Source organism: Eupeodes corollae, chromosome 1, assembly GCF_945859685.1.
Source record: "Eupeodes corollae chromosome 1, idEupCoro1.1, whole genome shotgun sequence".
In the NCBI taxonomy this organism is placed as follows: Eukaryota; Metazoa; Arthropoda; class Insecta; order Diptera; family Syrphidae; genus Eupeodes; species Eupeodes corollae.
In genome coordinates, this window is record NC_079147.1 from 228,652,606 (window position 1) to 228,674,656 (window position 22,051).

General features: G+C 36.0%; 1 protein-coding gene across 2 annotated transcripts in view; it reads right to left on the minus strand.

Annotated features, from left to right (window-relative positions):
• The window catches only part of LOC129942259 (homeobox protein cut), a 102,646-nt gene that overhangs the window by 13,641 nt on the left and 66,954 nt on the right, over positions 1 to 22,051 (minus strand). Inside the window, exons 3-5 of one of the 2 annotated variants that reach the window (XM_056051117.1) lie at positions 7,514 to 7,839; positions 7,257 to 7,426; positions 5,434 to 6,732 (exon numbers count right to left, since the gene is read on the minus strand). In XM_056051117.1, the coding sequence (XP_055907092.1) occupies positions 5,434 to 6,732; positions 7,257 to 7,426; positions 7,514 to 7,839 (1,795 nt within the window). The remainder of the gene's footprint in view (positions 1 to 5,433; positions 6,733 to 7,256; positions 7,427 to 7,513; positions 7,840 to 22,051) is intronic. The other variant, XM_056051118.1, reaches the window with a different exon arrangement.

Genomic DNA, 22,051 nt, shown 5'->3' on the forward strand with positions numbered 1-22,051 from the left:
GAAGTAAACCTCAACTTACTGCTGCTCCTTTTTTATTTTTTTTATTTTTATTGTTGAAACTTATTTCTTTTTTTTTTGTTATTTTGAAATGTAAATTGTTATTTTTGTGTGTTTTCTAGTAAAACAATCAATGGAAGTAACTTTCTGCACTTGGGTGTATTTTTTACATGAGTTCATACTGTACACAAAAATCAATTTTTAAATAGGCAAAACAAATTATTACCTTTTATATTGTTCTGTTTTGTTTTGTTTTGTTTTTGAAATTATTTTGTTTTGTTTTTTCAAAATGTTTCTCTTGAACAAAAAGTTGTGTTTAATGGGAATCCTTTGAGGAATTTTGTTGTGAAGTAAGTTTTTTTTTTTTTTTAGTTTTTAAATATTGTGGTTTGTGTTTTATATTTTTTTTATGTGCTTACTAAAGTGTATAATAAATTCACTTGAATCTAAAAGATTTATAGCTTTCTGCTAACTGAGCTTGGCGATGCGATGCGATGACTATGGTGACATGCATCTATTTTTAAAAATCAATAAATTTTAAGTGTAGGTGTAGATATTTTTTCTTAATTTCGAAAAAAATAAAAACAAATAAAATTCTGATTGAATTTATAATAAAAAAAGAAACCAAATTTTAATTAAGGCGCCAAAGATATTTTAAAGCAATTAAATTTTGTGTGATTTTAAAAATAATAGAAAATTTATCACTTTCTTATGAATTAATTTCAATATTAAATACAGTCAAACTTCTCTATAGCGAATTTGCACGGGACCAGAAAATTATTTCGTTATATAGAAAATTCGTTACACAGACATTTTTTAGTTTTTACTTTTTTTTAAAGAAGTCAGTGATTTTATTTTCTTTTTTTCAACAAAATCGCCTAAAAATTTGAGAGATTCAAATAAATTAGTCGGTACGTTACTCTTCAAATCCAGAAAGGTTCAAAACACGTCAATTTTTTTATTCAATCGTTCTTAAACTTTATTAATTATCAACAACTTTTTCTCAAGAGAAATGCTACTTCGAGACATATTTCAATAATATCTGAAGCCTGAACATAGAATGCTTACTTTTAAAATCTTGGGAAAATCCCCTTAAAAGGTTTTTTTTTCTGCATGCTGTTGTTTTTATCAGAAAATTATTTGAAAAAGTTCTTTATGTGGAAACAAAAACGTATGAGTTTTGGATTTTGAATTTGTTCGTTGTAGAGAAAAATTCGCTTTATGGAAATTCGTTATAAAGAGATCAAAACACACAAAAAAAGTAACCAAAAAGATGTGTACTCAAAACCAATTTGTAATAGAGAGATCTTCGTTATGTAGAAGTTCGTTATAGGGAAGTTTGACTGTAGTGTTTACTATTAATGAATTAATGTGAAATTCGAAAACAGGTTGAAGCACAGTCTCGAAATAATAACAAAAAATCTCATTTTCAAATACAGAACAGAAAGAAACTATAAAAAATGACAAGTTATCCATTTCGCGGTTTCAAAAGTTGGGGGCCGGAATTCGACATCTGTCATATAAATTTGTGTAAACCAATTTTATGTTTTCAGTTTAAGGTCTGACATTTATGAAATTGGATAGCTTAAATATCACACAACGCATACAAATTGTTCAAACCCTATTGCAAAAATAGTGATTCTGCCACAGCTGCACATATCGTGCTTTAGGAGGATATGGTTTACAAAATCGTCCAACTACTCCAGCAATTGGCGAAATTGTGAAGAAATTTTGAAGAGACTGGATTGGTTACAGAAATTGTAAGGCCATTGCCTCATCGTTTTGCTCGTACCACTGACTTTGCCGAAGATCCGAATGTGTGGATTCCTCGTCGTTCTCAGGAATTCGGACTGTCTTACGACACATTGTGGCGTATTTTGCATGTGGATCGAAACCTTCATCCATATAAAGTCCAGATCACACAACAACTGAAGCCAGCTGAACATTCACAACGTCGGAGATACGTCGAATGAGTTCTTGAACAACAGGCGGTGGACGGCGATTTTTGGAACAAAATCTTCTTCAGCGATGAAGCACATTTCTCACTCGGTATCGTGAGTATGTTAATAAACAAAACTGTCGTTTTTGGGGTTCTGAGAATCTTCAAGTAATTGAAGAGAGTCCATTACATCCACAAAAAGTTATTGTTTGGTGCGATCTTTGGTCGGGAGGTGTGATTGGACCTTACTTCTTCGAAAACGACATTGGAACGACTATCACCTTAAATTCGCGGCGTTTGGTCATATGATAAACGATTTTTTTTATCTGCTATTGAAGAATACAACTTAGAGAATATGTGGTTTCAACAAGACCGTGACACATGCCACACAAGTCGAGCGAATATGGCTTCATTGCAAGAGACCTTTAATGGCCACGGATCTTCTCGCTGTGGCTGTGTGAACTTTTCTTTGTGGGGCTACGTGAAATACCTTGTTTATGCAAATAAACCTTTAACTTTTGAGCACTTAAAAACCAACATTTGTCAAGTTATGGCTTGGATATCACCCGATATGTGTCAAAAATTGGTCGAAAATTACTTCAAAAGAATCGTGTTTTGGTCACTTAAATGAGGTTGTGTTTCACTCATCTCTTTATCGATTTTAAAACCGCGTATGACAGCATCCATAGGGAAGAGCTCCACAGAGCAATGTCTAGTTTTGGCATCCCTGTCAAAGTTATCCGTTTGTGCAGAATGACGATGGATAATGCACGCTGCTCTATCAAGGTTGGAAAATATCGCACCGATGCATTTGGTGTCAAAAAAGGTTTTAGACAAGGCGATGCACTGTCGTTCTGGAAAGAATTGTTCAAAACTCAACCGTCAACACTAGAGGCACAATCTTCCAAAGGTCCATCCAATTACTCGGATACGCAGATGATATTGACATAATTGAAAGATCAAAGCCTTATGTCAGTGGAGCGTTTTTGAGCATTGTGACGGAAGCGAAGAAGACGGGTTTAGTGGCCAATGAGGGCAAGACCAAGTATATGCTGTCATCAAAGAAGGACATTGAACAACGACGTCCTGGACAAAACATCACCATGGACAGTTATAACTTCGAGGTAGTTCAGGACTTTGTCTACCTAGGCACCGCTATTAACTCAGACAACGACACCAGCGATGAAATCAAACGAAGAATAACTCTTGCAAATCGCTGCTTCTTTGGACTTAGAAGGCATTTGAGAAGTAAAGTCTTCTCTCGAGCATCTAAAATCACCATCTATAAGACACTCATCATCCTGGTTCTCATTTAAGATGAGAGCATCTTAGGATGTTTCGAGAGAAAAATTCTTCATGTGATTTTTGGTCCCGTACGCTTAGATGGAGAATGGAGGAGAAGATATAACGACACTGACCTAGTTAACAGAATTAAAGTCTAAAGGCTAGATGGCTAGGTCATGTAGAGCGAATGGACATGAACGCTCCAGCCCGGAAGGTCTTCGAATCCAATCCCGAGGGCCGGCTCAGTAGAGGAAGACCGCGACTCAGGTGGTTGAAGACCTAAAGTGCGAAACTGGAGACAGCTAGCTAGGGACCGAGCTGGCTGGAGACGCATGTTGGTTGAGGCCCAGGTCCGCCCCGGACTGTAGCGCCACCTTAAGTAAGTAAGTGTTTCACACATAATATTAACGTTAAAACATATTTTATATGCGTTTTATTTACGTTTACTTTTGAAACCGCAAAATGGATAACCCAGTATATTTAAAAAAAAAATTACAAACCGCTCAGAAGTGGAAGTGTTTTTGAGCATTGAACGAGACTGTGTTTTTGAAGCAATTACTTGTGACAACAATAAAGCTGTATACATAAGAACAGTGTGTATTTTGCAGTAAAAATTAAATTGCGTACGACACATCGCGTTTTCCCAATAGACAGACGCGTCAAAACTGACCAACAGACGGTAGCGGGGAGATTTCATCGTTGGCAGTGGTCCATGCTGACATTAAAAACAAAAAACAAACAAAAACACACCCAAGTCTTTTAATTTGTGTTCAATTATTCTTATTTAATTTCTGATGGTTTTTTGAATCGAACAAATGGACGCGTTTCTTCTATAAATTAGTTCTGAAATTCACCAACCTATCTTAAAAATCTCGAAAACGGCTGACAGAAAACTAGAAACAGCGCCTCATATACTCCTATAAGTGATGGATAAATAATTGTGTGTTAATTTTTACTTTTGTGGTGAATTTTAATTGATTTAATTAAAGTCGCTGCAAGTTTCCTTTGTTTGTCATATATCGTCATATAAATGGCTCTTTTTCGTTTTGTAGATCTAAATCCATCTGCAAAGTTAGTTCGCAACACGAAGGGGTGCACTGTATTACCCAAAATAGCTGCATGTTTCAAAATAAAATGGAATACAAAAACTCAAAAAAACAAATGAAACAAAAAAAAAACAGAAAATAAACTAATGACAGAACGAAGAACCGTTATTGTGTGTCTGAACTATAAATTGGCAGGTTTTGTATTTTTTATTTGCATTTTTTGAACGAATTTTTAATTACTAACAGAGAAAAGTTGCTGTTGTTGTTACCCCAAAAAACTGTAATAAGTATAAGCCTCCTCGGCAATGCAGTTTTTCAGTTTTTCCTTTTCCATCGAAACAATTTGTTCCATGTTAAATATTTATCCAGTATAGGGTAACAGCTTCGGAGGTGAAGAGAAGAGCAGAGAGGGTGAATTAGCAGACATACAAGATCTCAATCAGTTGGTATAGCGTGATGTCTTATACATTCGATTTTGGTTAAAAAATAAAATAAAAGTCCGTTTCTAAGTTATGCCAAAACAAATGTACTCGGCATGTCTTCGATTGCCCTCTATAAGTAATTTGTTGACCCTCGATTTTTGGTCGATTGCCAGGGTATTTGAGGAAGGAATTTAAATTTATTTGGGCGCCAATTAATTTTATGCGAAACCAAAACGAAAATCTATAAATATTTGCCTATCCTCACCGCACCACACAATGGCAATATGTCTTGAACTCTTACTCTTGGGGCACTTTATTGTGAACCTTTTGTCGTTAGAGTTGTCGTTGATAACTGTCAGAATCGCAGTCGGAATCAAAGTTGGAGAAAGAGTTGGTGCCTTGAAACTTTTAGAGACCTATTGCTAGAACTAGAAGGGACTTGTGTATATACATTGGCTTGCCCTTGCTTATATTCACAAGTCGCAACCCTCCTTCATGAGAAACCACTATAAATTAATTGCAATAATTTCGCTACGTCATGGGGTACAGGGGTATACCACCGCACCGGGTAAACTCGTCCGTATATACGTTCTCTCTGATTTAGCATGAGAGATTAATGCAAAAGTTACTTTTATTGAGATTGTTGCTTTGTGTGTGTTTTTAGCGGTAAATATAATATTTTGAAATTATAATACAGGTAGAAAAATAAATATAATTTTGTAGGAAATATATGAGTTGGACTTACCTTTTTTTGGTATAAGAGATTTGAGCAACATCACAGCGTTATCATCGCATCCCCAGGCGTGCATTTTTCGGTAACTGTCACGGCCTTTTTCAGTCAGTTTATCCCAGGGCTTTGGCTTGGATAGCAATTCGGACACTGTGCCCTGTGACAGTCCGAGGATGTACTTAGCGAAGAGTCTTTGTCCAATGTTGTGCACCGAGAGGAGTTCTCGAACGCGACGTGATATGTGGAGCGTGTCTAAACTTTGATTGGCGTACTTGTCCATGTTGTAGCGGAGCATTTCCTGGAGCTTGGCTTCCATGGGGTCCCCTTTGGGAATGAGGGATTCGCCCAATCGGCCAGCCATAGAGGCACCAGGTGGTAGCTGGATGTCTTCGGCAAAGCGGAATGGACCGCGATCTTGGAATTGGAATTGCAAACTGGGCATGAAAGCAGGTGGAAGATGTGCCATGGAGCTTAGTGAGTTATTATTATCCTCTTGGGCTTTGGCGGATTTTGAACCACTCATGTGTCCATCATTGGAACGCTGGTCTTGCAGATTGGGAGTGCTAGCTGTTGATGAGGAATCATGATGGCTGTTGGCCTTCTCGAAGTCCTGGTGATGTTGCTGATGATGCTGTAGAACAGGAAGCTGATGGTGTAGATGCTGGTGGTGGTGCAATGGAGCTTGTTGGAGATGAGCGCCAGTGGTTGTGGTCACCGACGACGACGTAGTTGAATTGGAATCTATTCGAAGAGAAGGAGTTGAATTCGATGAGAAGGTTGAATTGACTAGTTGACTCAAAAGAGTTGTGGTTGATGGTCCAGTGACCGACAATGGGAGTGGTGGAGGCGATCGGCACGATAAAATTGATGGGAAATTTTGAAAAATCGATGTTGGCGTTTTGGAGGTTGTGTGTGTTGCTGCTGATGGCGGTGGGTGTGGATGTGGGTGTGGATGTGCTGCTATCGCAATTCCAGCCGAGGCGGCGGCATTTGTTGCTGAAGATGTCTGTTGCGAGGGCATCGAAGGTGGTGGCGGAGCTAATGACAAGTGGTCGAAGCCACGACGCCAATATGAATTAACCAACTCACCGCCAAGCAGCGAACCGAACTGATCGACATTTGGGAAATTTGTATTTGACGACGGAGTCTGGTCTGATGGAGTCGCTGAATCGCATGGAGACTGCAAATCCTGCTGATGCTGGAGGTTTGCATCTGACTCATTGTTAGAGACCTCGCATGCTGCAGCTTCGATATCATCAGAAGACTTGATTGTGTCTACATCTGATGCTGCTAAAGTTGTATCACTGGAAATTCCTGTGAAACGCAAATGTTTTTTTTTTGGTTTTGTAGACATTGACATTTTCAAAGGGTCAGTTTGGAAATGATAAATGAAAGCATAGTTTTTAGTGTAGGTATGGTTTTCGAAAACAAATATTCAGCATCGATGTGTTTATAAAAGTCCAAATGACTAAAGAATTTTTTTTTGAAATTTTGCAAATAAAAACAAAGAATACAAAAATCAACCAACAAAGCATAGCGCGGCACTTTCTGTTCTGTTATACGAGTATTGTTACAATATTGTACCGCTAATGAGTAGTTTATTATACAACCATCGATAACTCGCTTCGCTCTGATTTATATGAGACTGGTGGCAATAAATGCAGGCGCCACTTTTATAAATGCCGCGCCATGAACACAAGAATATCGCAAATGTCATAAAATAAAAGTAAATTCCTGATTTGATTTTGTGTTTGTGATGGGTGAAGTCTTAAAGCTGAAGACTGAAGGGGTTTTTGGATAAAGCGGTATAAAAGTAGTATAGGGTTTGAGTTGCTTACCTTCGGCTTTGAGTACTTCATTTGCAGCCGAGAGTGTCTTAGTTTTCTCGATTAAAAGTTCTTGGAACTGTTTGGGGTCATTGACAACAGCCCCGGTACCAGCGCCAGCCCCAGCTACAGCTGTCACTTCATGATGTGTGATGTCACCTGCCGTAGATGATGATGATAATCTATACACGAAAAAGAAAGAAACATGATTTTGAAATTTTATAAGTAAATATTTGGTGTTAATGATTGAAAGCGATTATATTACTCACTGGTTTTCCTTTTCCTTTTTAATTTGAATGCCTTCAACTGTCATAACTGGCATTGTGGATGGTTCTGAGGGAACGATAGAAGTGATAGGTTCTGTCTGATCTCGAATTTCTGCCGGGCATGATTCGCTGATAGCGTTTACGTTTGCAGCAATAGAAACTTCGGAGCTTTTTAATGGTTGTGTTTCGGTTTCGGTTTGCAGACGAGTTTCAAGTCTCTGAATATGTTGACTTTTCGTTTCTAAATTATTTTCAAGTCTTTGTATTTGTACAATGTGTTCTTCGTGGAGGGCTTGCAGTCGGGTAACCTCAGCGATAAGTGCTTTAATCTAAAAAGAAACACAAAATTAAATCAATCAGTTTTATTATTATTGGGCATATTAAGGCTTGTCATGCTAATCAGTTTTATTGGGCAATCATACATTGAATGTGTGTTGCCATCGATAGTTTGGAAAACTATACACGATATTTGATAATTTATTTATTGAAACCAAACCCATCAAAACAACGATAAAAATAATGTGTCTTAGAGTTGGGGGGGGGGGTATATTTTTGTATATAGCACGTCTACGTAAGTATTTGCATGCTTACAAATATGTTTATGATCGTGCGTGTGCATAACTCAATGTCCCAACGACATATGGCAATAATTTCCAATCACAATGATGTATGAAAAATTTGATGTGGGAATAGGTACCGAACGTTGGTTGTTTAGATACTTAACAAATGAATCAACCCCCAACCATTCCCCAAAAACCTCCACATCCCATCCCACATCTCTCTGTCCTCCTATCATTTGTATTTGAGGATATATGTAGTATACCCTTCTGGCGAAAAGGATTCATCATTATTTCATTAGCGACGAACAGCGTCGCAGTGTTCAGAATAGATATATTGTATGTTTTGTATCTACAAAGAATATAAAGCTTTCGTGTTTTTGTTTAACTCGATTCCTCCAACATGTGTGTAGTGCCTACGTATAAGTATGAAAATGAACATAGATACTTCTACATCAGCTTGTGTCACGTAAGGATGTCTCTCTAGTCTCTACCGGGTATTGTGGTAGGAGACACAATCATCCCCTTCACACAGTGTGCAGAATTTCTATCGACTTTAATTAATTGAATAAATTTTCAGAATTTGTCTTCGACGACAACCGACAATCGACGTCAAAGAAAAAGAAAACACAAAACAAAAAAGGGTTGCCACACAGTTCGGATTTTATTATACTCGTTTAGATCAAGAAGGTTAAATAGAAAAAGAAAAGAACAAACTCAAACGAAAACGGGTGGAAGTTGGATGGAGATGGTATTGAAGAGAAGACACTATAAGAAAAATAAATATTCTCAACGGGGGAATATGATTATAATTTTAGCTGTTCGCTGGTTTTTGAAACATCCTGTCTGTATTACCTTGCATGTATACATATATTGTATATGTGTGTCATAGCAAAGCCTCCATATATAGCGATTAAGCAACAAACGCGATCTGACTATATGCCAACTTATGGAAGTTCGAAGTCAACTTGACAAAGGCAATGTCAATAAAGGAAAACACACACACACACATTAGCCGCATCAACATCATAACCGCCCCCTCCGGTTATGTGGACTTAATCACTACCAAACACTGCCAAAAGTTTGTCTTGACTTTATCTTGAGGGAGGACGACGATATTTTTATACCATCTTGTACCTTAACTTCATCATATACATATGTATGTATGTATGGATGTAGGTACTCGTATCCGTATGATTGTATGTATGTATATAGAAAACAATCCCTGTCGAATTTCGAATCTTCCAATTATCATATTTTCCCTTAAACAATATCTATAACTGAGGTTTATCTATGTCCTTTGTTGGAAAATTCAGTAAAAGTATGTACGTAGGTATGTTGGGGTTGGTTATAATAAATAGTAGGCAGCAATCCTACAAGTACTTAACTACACCACGGGGGTGCGTAATTTTATTAAAACGAAGAAAAAAATATGTTGCGTTATTTTGATGTTTTTGTATATTGAGCAACAACGTTGGGTAATATAATGTCGTCTTAGCTTGTTATTATTTCATCTATGAGCAAATAATAATACATACATTTCAAAACCACACAATTTCGAAGGAGAAGAAGAAGAAGAAGAAGAAGAGAAGAATAATGAGGTATGAGGTAGGTATAAGGCCATTTAGGAAAGATCGTTACCGTATCGTTGTCGTAGCTGCTTAACCTAAAAAAAACAAGAAGGATCTCTTTTTTTTCGGTTTTCTCTCGGAATTTCAGTTAAAAAACAATGAAAAAGGGAGGAATATCAATTTCTAATAAGAGGTTTCATGTTGGTATTTAAAAAACGAGTATTTTTAAGTGCCACAGTTACAATATTAATTCCATGAAGTTTGACATATCTAAACTTCACATATTTGCGGCTTTATGTTCTCGATAACGAATACCATCTTTAAAGTCTTGAAATGCTTGTTGAGCATTCTCATAGACCTTATGTTTCAAAAGAACCCTTTTCCAGAATTAACACGGTGAGGAAACTTTTCCTCCAAATTGCAAACTGCTTAATGTGAATGTAAAATGTTCTGTAGTTAATTATAACAATTTCAATGCGTTATTCTTATTGATGCCCAATTTTTACTTGTCAAGTGTCAAAAGATAGCAGGTTCAAAACTGACAGATATACAAAAAGCGGGCTCTTGAAAATGAAAGCTCTTATTGGAAAACCTCGCATTATTACAAACTGACCGAAAAGGGCCATCTTAATGTTGGACAACACCATCCATGTAGTTCATTTTAACAATTTCAGTGCGTTATTTTTATGGATGCCTAGTTTTTACTTGTCAAGTGTCAAAAAATGGCAGCTTCAAAATTGACATATGTACAAATAGCGGGCTCTTGTAAATGAAACCTCTTATTGGAAAACCTCACATTATTACAAACTGACCGAAAAGGGCCATCTAAATGTTGGACAACACCTTCCATGTAGTTCATTTTAACAATTTAAATGCGTTATTTTTATTGATGTCTAGTTTTTACTTGTCAAGAGTCAAAAGATGGCAACTTCAAAACTGGCTGATGTAGAAAAAACGAGCTCTTGAAAATGAAACTTTTTATTGGAAAACCTCATATTTTTCTTTGTGTTTTGTTTAATTGTTGGACAACTCCATTCACACTACTTCCAGTCTTTTTTTAAACCTCATAAATGCTTCAAAAAAAAGTATCTTGAGAAATTTCATATAAATAATGAAGTTTTGAAAACTTAAACTAAGTTAAAATCAGACTAATAATTTCAACCTTTTTTTTTAAGTGAAATTAAAAACTAGGGATAACATCAAATTCTTCCTCCTTAAGTTTAATAAATTAAAGTATTTCATGTTATATCTTATGTCAATTATATATATTTAACTCCCGAGAAATAAATAATTCTGTGTTTTCTCTTTTCACTCGACGCGAAAGTCCTTTGTGTATATGCTGGAGCCTTCAATGATTTTATTCAATTCCAGACATTTTCGTTTTGATTTATCACTTTAATATTGAACAAGAATTGCCTATCCCTTTATATTATTTTTACCAATGAAACAGAATTCCAATCTAATCTTCTCAAACTCAATGTCGACGATACCCCCCCTTACCCCTCCCCCTTTACCTGTTTTTATATACCCTTCTACAATAACTCCAACTCCAACAGATCTACCTCTCGTATTAATTAATGAATCGAATCAAAATTTCAAAAACGATGGCAGATTTTCCCTTTATATTTCTTTATCAACCATCTTCTCCGCATACACTCTTGCCGCGCCACCATATACCCTTCAGCACTTCAGTCATACATTTTTCCTCCGTCTTCAACTGTTTTCAGAACAGATAAACACAAAAATACTCTGCGAGTTTTGTGTGATTCTATATGTCTTCTATACAACGAATCCTTTCATTTTCATTTGCACAGTTGGGGGTGGTGGTGGAATGAGGGGGGGGGGGGGTTGAAAGGGGGTTTGGTTGGTTAAAGTGGGTAGAGGTAAATACTATAAGGGCAAAAAAGAGTAGAGTATTGTTGTTGGGTGGTGTAAGGTGGATGGTTGTCATATTATAATCGAAGACACACATTTACAACCCCCAAATCAAAATCAACCCTTCGCATGCAAATTGTAGAAATGTAGCGCACAATTTTGAAATATTGAGCAAATACACGGATTTGAGTAAAGAGGTAATTCATTGATTTCCATTGTTTGTATATATTTCTCTTCAGAAACAAGCTCGTTTTGTTTCGTTTCGTTTGTTGCTATAAATCATTGTCTTTCCTCTAACTCGAACTCGAAGTCGACAGTGGCTTTAGCTTTAACGTAAGCGTTGGCGTTAGAATATGGAGTATGGAATTGGCATTGGCATGGCCTGGGACGTAATATAATCAAAGAATGGAAAGGAGCTAAAAGGTGGCAGGACGTACGTAGTATAGAATATGCGAGTTTAGTGAAGGCTTGAGTGTGAGAAAAAGGATAGAAATCCGATAAGATGGCTTGGGGGACAGCTTAGGGAGTAAATGTATGTATAGTTTTGATAGTGTTCTTTTTCTTATAATGCTTTGTGTTTTCTATTTTCCTTTTTAATTATAAACCTCTCATTCATGTCCTTTAGAGAGAAATTGAAAATGTACACATACTACTCTAACTCTTAGAAGATGACATCATACACCCATTTGATGGTCAAATGAATGACTGACCTTGTGCTTGTATTAAGTAGTCTTCTATTGTTTCCCTTTTTTATTTTGTATGTTATGTTATGGATTTTTATATAAATTAAGCAGGATGAATCTGAAAGTAAATGTTGTTAAATTAAACAAAAAGGATATCCTTTTTTTATGATAACGGTCAGAAAAGTAAAAGGAATAAAATTAACAGCACACAAAAAATATACCTTTTGGAAGGGTTTCTATATATTATATTCGGCTGTGGCATAAAAAAGGAAATTGATTGCGGTGTGAGGAAAGGATATTAGATTAAACCTATGTCCTTCTGCTAATACACAGATATGGAATCAAAAATCAATGACATTGCGTCTTCTTCCATCCCCGCATATTATATTCCAGCCTCAAAAAGAGGAAGGTATATACTTTTGAAAATATTCGCTAGAATGAGTTTTAATTCCTTTTACTTTGCCATTTGGATGATGAGTATAGGTATAAAGGTGGTATAGGCCAACCAACGAGAAGAGTTGATAGAGTCGCGGATTGGGAGACGGTCGGTAGCGGGCAACCAAAAAGGATATTTGTTTCAATGCGCCTTTAGCTGATTACTACTTATTGTGTGTGAGTGTTGTGTATAGAGAAACGAGAGAAGATTCCGGCAGAAACCAGCGGGAGTAACAGTAGAAGACCCCTTTCGGTCGTTTGATTGTTGGCCCGGGTGAACGTTCCGTTCAGATACAATATAAAAGGAGTCTATACACTCCTTTGGCAAAGGATGATGATGATGATTATTATTATGATGATGATGATGATGACGACGTCGTCGACGACGACGACTATGATGATGATGGTGTTTTTGGTATTATTCAAAGAAATATTTTTATATTTTGGGGTTGATTTTTATATTGTATTGGTTTTTGGTTTTATTATAGCTGTATATGTAGTTCTATGGGTATTACTGCTTGGCAATTTTGTTAATTACAAAACGAGTGTGTTTGATGGTAGAAACACTCATATATACTCAGACAGAGTCAGAGGGGTATACCCACCTTACCTACCTACCAAACTACCCATCAATGAGTCTTATTGGGCCTTTGGGTTCTTTTTCATAAAAACAAAACAAAAAAAAACAAATATATATACAATAATTTTCGCAATAATTTACAATCCTTTCGTATTTTTCAAATGGTTTTTGCCTATTCAGCTATACCTACTTCTTTATCCTCTTATATGCAAAAGAGGAGGAGGGGGATGAGGAGAATTTATATGTAAATATGAATTTTATCAGTTATTTCCAAATAAATCAATGAATTCGCCCTTTTTTTGTTGGAAATATGCCTTAGTTGCCTTTGAACAGGGTGAATTTTTTCCACTTGATGGTGCAGCACATGTATTTATTTGTTTTGTTGTTCTTTGTTGGCGATTTATAAATCATAAAGATCCTTAGATATGATGTCAATCTCATTCTACCCAAATTACAGAAGATATTAGTCCTTCGATAGTCTGAACTTTATAGGGAAAGAAATGGAGAGGTACTGTGCATATTCAAAGAACTTTCGGAAATTACTGACAGTATTAAAGCAGACATTTCGTCCTTTTAACTTAATTCCTTTTTTCAAGGAGATAGTAGGACACTGGTAGAATCCTTAACTTAGAGGTCAGTGTGCAAGTAAACTGTTGTAAAACAAGTCCAGAAGTCTCAGTTCAATCCATTCACTTAGCATATAAAATGCACTGATACTTCCTCTTTTGGGGAATTAACAAATCTTTCAAGATTAAGGAAAAAAAAGGTTGGGACTTGGAATGCAAACTTTTAAGGTCCCTTCATCAGAGTCACTATTAACATACAGAAATGGTTGAGTGTTTTGACTGTAAGTCACTAGACCTTGTGTATTAAGAGCTGTAGCTCCACTAAATGTATTTATTTTCCAGCGATGTAACATTGATAAATCATCTATTTATGACATTTGAGCATCGAGAGAAACTTCTTCTAGAACTTGAAGTATATTTCTACGTTCAAGGATGTGTTGTCCTTGCAGTGATGAATGTTTTTATAATAAGAACACACTCAAGGGGATATTACTACCCTTATTATGCAGACACAGTGTGAGTACTAGAAAAAGGAGAGAGGGTTTGAAAGGAGATGTCGATGAACATTGGTTTTGAATTCCTGAATATTGCAATGACTAGAAAAAACAGAGTGTGGTAAGGCATTCCACATTCGCGTAGTACGGCTAAAGAACAAATCTCTGTATTTGACAATGCGGCCGAAGTTGGACTCGAGGGTATATAGATGAGCATTCCGAGCGAGTATTACGGTTGAATTGTTTAAGGGGAGAAATGCACCTGGCTATTTTACAAGAGCATAAACCGTTTAAAAAAGGGCCAGACAAGAAATCTTACGACGATGTTAAAGCAAAGGAAATGAACTGATGATGATATTAAATAAATAAATTGAGTGGCGCAACAGTCGATTCAGAACTAGGACTTACAACTCCCAACCATTCATCTGTGCGAGTACTGTTGTCAGGGATGGAAAGGACCTACAGTTTTAAGCCGAATCCGAACAGCAAATTTGAGAAAGCACTTTTCATTACAAGAATTACTCTTGGAGAATTTGTCAATTCCTCGCAAGTACCCGTGAAAAAAGCTTTAGATGGCATAGGCAGGGTTCGAACCCAAGACCTCTCGCATGACAGTTCAAAGCACTAACAATCATGCCACGGGTACTACTGATGATATCATCTATCAATTTAAATGCTCTACTTTCAATACTATTCTAGAGGCTTAAATAAGTTGCAGGAGCACCAGCTCAGAGATGTGAGTTATACTCGAGCTTTGGACGTCGTGTAGATAACAGCCAGATCAAAAGGGGCGACATATTTCTTGCATCGCCTAAGAAAACCCAAACACCTTGTGGCATTTTTGACGACATCGCGTATGTGGTCGTTTCACAAGAGGTGGTTGCTGACACACATAACGAAAATATCGAGATGTTCAGTATCATTGATGCAAGTGCTATCCATCGATAATGGCTTTAACGATACAAGGCAGCATTTGGTTTTCGAAGCATTAAATTCCACGCGGTTTTTCAATCCCCATTAAACAATCTTGTTTTGGTCAGAATTTAATGAGTTTGTCATTTTTTGTCGTTGCAAATCCACATCCGAAGAAGAGGGATGTGAGTCTGAAAATGAATATGAAAACAATGTATTGGATTAGAAGTTGCAGATAGGAGAACATTGATACAAATGAGAAAAAGTGTTGGAGATAGAACAGAGCCCTGAGGCACACCAGCATTTATTTTATGGTTTTCGACTTGGATCCATCCAATAGAACGTGTACTGAACGATTTGAAAGGTAATTACTAATCTAATGAAGCAAGGATTCATGAAAACCGAAAGCACGCATTTTCGATAACAGAGCCTGATGCTAAACCCTATCAAATGCTTTTGAAGTATCAAGTGCAATAATCTTACTTTCTCCAAAGTTTTAGTTTCAGTTTCAGTTTATTTATTTATAACGCTTGCACAGTAAGATAATAGATATCTTATAAGTTTAAAAATTGTAATGATTTGCCCCAATGTTCGGTGAGATGAGCCGTGAAATTACCAGTAGACCTATTGCTTCGAAAGCCGTACTGGCGGTCATTAAGAAGCTTTCGATCTTCAAAATATTTCTTGGGCTGATAATTAATCAGCGTTTCCATGACCTTGGAAAGAAGGGACGTAAGTGCAATCGGTCGGTAATTAGAAGGTGAGGAAGATTCGCCTTTTTTGGGAATAAGCTTGGCAAATGCAGTTTTCCATCCTTTCGGAACGAGACCATCAATTAATCAGTTTGTAAGACTATCTTCCACAAAACTCATTTTTGAGAAGTTATATAAGGTTTTAAATATTTCAGCATTATTATGCAATTTTTACTTTCCTTAAGTTTATTGCAATTTTTTTTTAGGAAAAAAGGTGGATTTTGTTTCCTTTTAGCTTAAATTTTTCAAGGATCTTCTTCTATAGGTACGTAAGCTATAGGTATATCTGGGATTACATCGGAAATTCGGATTGAAAATCTCTGAATGCAAACAGTGACTTTGTTTCGTGCGATGCAATGCTCTGTATTCTCGTCCTTCATCCCTTGAGTGCAATCACATACATGTATGTATGTACATATCTTCTTTGGAACATTGTTTAATATCGTTGTTTCTGTTTTTATTCAAGTACTTATTATTTTATTTGCTATACGATTGTTTTTCGCCTCAATTGTTGGAATCTTGAAATAAAATAAACGTACAAAATTGAAGACGAAAAAAAAAAGAAAAAATCAATTCTCTTCCTGCATGCACTTGCATATGTCACCACACTTAATTCCAGTGCCTTGCCTTAAAGTCTGGTTGTGCAGCTTGTGTCAGTTCAGGATGCTTGGCGTATATCTCTGTTGTTTTGTTTGAACTTCAATTGCATTATTATATGTACCTATACCTAGTATATGTCTTCTTCTCTATGCGCTTCCTCTCGACGACGTCGACGAACGACGAACGACGTCGACGACGACAGGAGAAAGGCTCGTACGTATATAGAAGTAGGTATGCGCTGCTGCTTGCTTGCTTGAGTAAACAATGAAAGAAGCTTTTACCCTGAAGCACAGGACCATCAATTTATTCATGTCGTGAAAGAGAAGAGCTGCACAATACAATAATATTTGTTGAACAATAATATACACATTCCTCAAAAATAAAACAAAACATAAAATAAAGTGAAGGAGAAAGGAGAACTTCATTTTGGAGTTCGGAAGGGGGGTAGGTCTTGTGGCACAGACCATCAGAAAGGCAGAAGCATCATCACAACTCTAGGAAGACATCACCAGAGATTTTCAAAATACTAAATAGTTTAAGTAAAAGTTTTCGATTCCTCAACTCTTTCCTGATGTTTTTTGTTTTTTTTTCCGTCTTAATTCAAAATGGCAAACCCTCATATAATACAACGAGTATCGTCACAGATCAAAAATATTTATAAATTTCATAAGTTTCCTTCTATAAAACTATGTTGTTGTATTTATGCATCAATGATTTTTCAGCAAGGGATGAAGATGATGCTTGGTCTCTATAATAATTTTTCATTGAATAATTTCTCCTGTTTTTCAGCTTTATCCTACGGGATGATGGAAACTGTATCTGAATGGTTTCTGATGCAAAAAAAAAAAGGTTATTGGTCTCCTGATGGTTAGAAAAAAAGAAGAAGAAGAAGAGAAACTTTTCTGATTGCCAGGAGTCTGATATGCGTCTTCCTATAAATGATGGTGTTGACGTATTATGGGTATGGGATTGGTCGGACTTTGATTAAAGACTCCTTTCTTTTGCTGTCACTTGTTGGTTTCTTGTTTCTTTGTAACTATGAATTGGAAATCAAAACTAAGTTGATTTTGAAAGGATTTTCTTGTATGTATTCAATTTGTATACCTATTTGTAAAAGAATGAGACAAAATCCATCTTATAGAACCTAAATTAATCAAAACTTTTCAAATAAGATTCCTCTTGATTTGCATTTTATAATGAAATGGTTTCTTAAAATTTTACTGTTTGGAATTTATTTTTAAATGTGTCATAAGTCTGTTTTGAGAGCTTCAAATAAGAAATCGATTGAGATCTTATCTCATCAGCTTTAGAGTCTTAAATTTAATAGACTTGAACTGAATCTTATTTTGGAAGGGGGGAAATTGAGTGTTTTTTTTTAAGGAATTATTTCATCGCTAGTGAAATTGAAAACACGCAAAAGAATATCCGTAATAATGACAAATTAATTTGATGTCCTCTATTAAACCGAAGCTAAAAAAGGGACTTGAAGTCCCTCATCATCATCATAGAAATCAAATTGTAGTTCCGGCTGTTCCTGCTACTTGCTATACTTGCTACCAATTAATTAGTCGCGCCGCATAAGAAATCACTCCCCATCGGAAATGGCTCGCTTCTAATCTATATAAGGAAGTAAAATTGTGAAGAAGAAAAAATCCAATTATCATAATCTGCTATCAATTTGGGTTTATTAAAGAAGACTTTAGTAATTAAGTTTAAATCTATTACATTTGGCATGAGCAGGATCTTCGTCCTTCGAGATGATAACTATGTATTTGTCAGGATTTTAATCAATTCAATAACCGATATGAATGAGAATGCGGTGTTTTAATTTCAAAATCATTGTCTAGACAGTAATTATTTTGACTCTGATGTTTTCGAGACACAAAAAATCTAAAAGATCTTATATTGTGAACCATATTTGCTGGAGGTGATGTCGGTCGGACACGGGTTTGACCCGCAAAGGAAAAACCATATATTCTACTCATCAAAGGTAGGCTATTATGTGGGACTTATAATAACCAACAGAATATGACATCAAATTTATTTTTTTGTCGGGCTTATTGGGCTGGACACAGTATACCTCTTCCCACTACGAGTAGACAAAAACAAAAGCTACATACGACAAAGGGGCAAAAAGGATTGTAATCCACTTGTTTTGAGCTAGAGGTTTGCTCTTATACCGGAATCGAATATAAATTTATGATTTCCAGAGTACGACGAGGCGGCAATATCTAGTGAAATTTTTCAAAATATTTTAAGTCACATTCATTTTGAGGCAACGAAAACCCAAAAGAAAAAAAAAACAACAATCTAGATATTCACATTTAAACGAATGGGAGATTCCTTCCGTGTGTATGTACATACGTAATATATTATTATCCATATCCACAAAACAAACCCCTATAGATAGGGGTAGATCAAAAACGGGATGATGTACATATTCTACATACTCGTACTCGTACTTTTTTTATAAGCCCATCTTTTCTCTTGGCTTGAATTATCCGACCGTTATAAAATTTTCTGAACTGTTACACTTTTTCATTTAAGGAAAAAGGATATTTTTGTTTTTATCTATCTACACATTTATATGAGTTGTTGTCTACCTTCATCCCAATAATATGATGCTTTTTGAGAAAGAGCTAGCATCAGCATCCTTATCACAATTCTGACAACAACAACAACAAAAAAGCAGTTTTACATTATTATTTGTTTCGTCTGATGATATATTGAGAGATCCGGAGACTCTGACCATTATCCTTGTTCAAACCATATTCGGGTATAAAACATATAAAAAAAAACCTTTCGCGACGACGAAAACTGGAATCCTGTGTGAAGTGAAGGCGATTTTTTCAAACAAACAAAAAAAAATCACACAAAATGGAAATAAAAATCTCTATTTAAAGTGGCTTTTATATATTTCATTTTTGTCTTTTTATATCATTTGAAGATATTCAAGTTGAAAGAATATAAAACAAAAATATATAAAGTTGAATCGCACAGGATATCTACTGAGTGCGGTTTAAGAAAAAGCAAATAAATCCTTGAAATATCAACGAATGCGATGGGGAAATGCTTTATCTTCAACGAATTGATGAGAACGATGAGAGGACAACAACGACTACGACTACGACTACGACTACGACTACGACGACGATGATGATGGCAATGGCGATGGCGATGGCTGTATGATGATGATGATGATGATGATGAGCTGTCGGGGCAGTATACAAAATAAAAGAATAGGAAGCAGGAAGAAGAAGAAGGATAATAGTACAAACAAACAAAAATACATGATTTTTCAATAATCCTAATGATGATGACTCCATATAGAAATATAGGAGTATGAACATTCTGGTACGATATTCTGATGTGTACCTAACTGCTACCTATACCTCTTTTCCTGCTTTCTCGTGATGATGTTGTTAATGGCCAAAAAAGGACATAAATATAAATTTGCAAGATGAGTGAATACCTGTGTAGCTTCAGTGGTTCTAATGTTTCCAGTGAGTCTCGTCTATCATCAATAAACTCGTATATTTACGAAATTTTTTAAGATAGATACTTTTTTTTATTTGTTTGTAGATACTGTTAATGACGGATATAAATGAAGTCTGATTGAAGGGAAGTATGTTAACTGATTTCAAAGTTTTGGATATTTAAAAAATAAATATACATTAGCGGATCAAGCTGAAGGAACATCTTATAGGTCTTGGAAATGAAATGAACGTAACCTCTTGGCTTTATACAAGGTGTTCCTTCAATATACAATAATCTTCTTAAATGTACGCTTTCGATCTTCAAAAACGTTGTATGTTCATTGTTTGGTACCTTGAAGATGAAAAAGAATTGGTTGTTCGAAACTCCAAGAGTAATTATTGAAAAGTATCTCCATTATCAACGAAATAACGAGGCGAACGTGTCACTGTTTGTAATGGCTATCACAGTCCCCGATCTAAACCCAATTCCTTATGGGGTATCCTAAAGCGAAGGATCGGAGATTGTAGATCCAAAAATAAAGACGAATTGTGGTCGAAAATTTAAAGTGAATGGTACTCCATACCCGGGAAGACATGTGCCAAAATGGTAAATTCGATGTTACCACTAAAAATTACTAAAAAACATTTGAAATACTTTAACTGTTTAGATACTTTCTCGCTACAAAAAGGCTAACATTCTAATTTTGTTTCTATTATCTCCTTGTCATTATTTCTCATTATCATAGTTATTTATATTGTGGGCTTACTAAAGGGGTTATGAATACCCTTATAATAATTAAACACAGTGCGGGTAATTAGGAAAGGAAGATACTATTCGAAAGGAAAAACCGATGCACATTGGTTTTGAATGTCTGCACATTGTAATGAGTGGGAAATATTGAGTCATTCCACATTCGTGTAGTGCGGCAAAAGAAAGAATCTCTGTACTTAACAGTACGTCCGAAATTGGGCTCAAGGGTAAATTGATGGACATTTCTAGCAATACAGGTATTACGGTTCAATTGTTTAAGGAAAGGAATGCAACTGGCTATTTTGCTAGAGCATTGTTTATAAAAATAACGATAACAGACATGAGACCTTACGGCAGTTTTCAAGAGAAGCAAATGTCTGAGAACGATCTGCTATTATTTTTAGAGCTCTCTTTTTTCAATTCTATACAGAAGACTCAAGGACGTTATTTTGGCTCCAGCCCAAATGTGAGAGTTATAGTCGAGTAAAAAACTTCTTGCATCGTCGGAGAAAACCTAAACACTTAGCAGCATTTTTGGCGATGTCAAAGATGTGATCACTCCACAGGAAGTGGTTTGTGATGCACATACCTATGACTGATAGTTGTTCAATCTCCTCGATGCAAGTACCACCCATGGATAGTGGGATTGGAGGAGGATTACGCTTTTGAGACAGTAGACAGCATTGAGTCTTCGAAGCATTAAATTCTACATGCTGTCAAGATCAGTTGGTGTTCCACATCCGAAAAACAAGGATGAGAATCTAAAAATTTATTTATAAATATAAGAAAGAGAGTCGGAGACAAAACGGAGCCCTGGGGAACACCAGCGTTTATTTCGTGGATATCAGATTTGAACCCGTCCAATACTACTTAAATTGAATGGTCCGAAAAGTAATTTCTAACACAACAAAGAAGAGATTCGTCGATACCAAGAGCACACATTTTCGATAAGAGAGCTTGATGTCAAACTCTATCGAATGCCTTTGAAATATTACGTGCTTACTTTCTCCAAAACTATGTAAGGATTTGTTCCACTGTTCGGTGAGATTAACTATGAGATTACCAGTGGACCTATTGCAACGAAATCCATACTGCCGGTCATTAAGAAGCTTCCGTTCTTTAAGATATTGCTTAAGCTAAAAATTGATCAGCTTTTCCATAACCTTAGAAAGAAGGGACGTAAGCGCAATTGGTCGATAGTTAGAAGGTTTTAAGGGACAGGTTGGGCAAATGCAGTTTTCCATCCACTCGGAAAGAGACCAGTAGAATAGGACAGATGGAAAATCTTA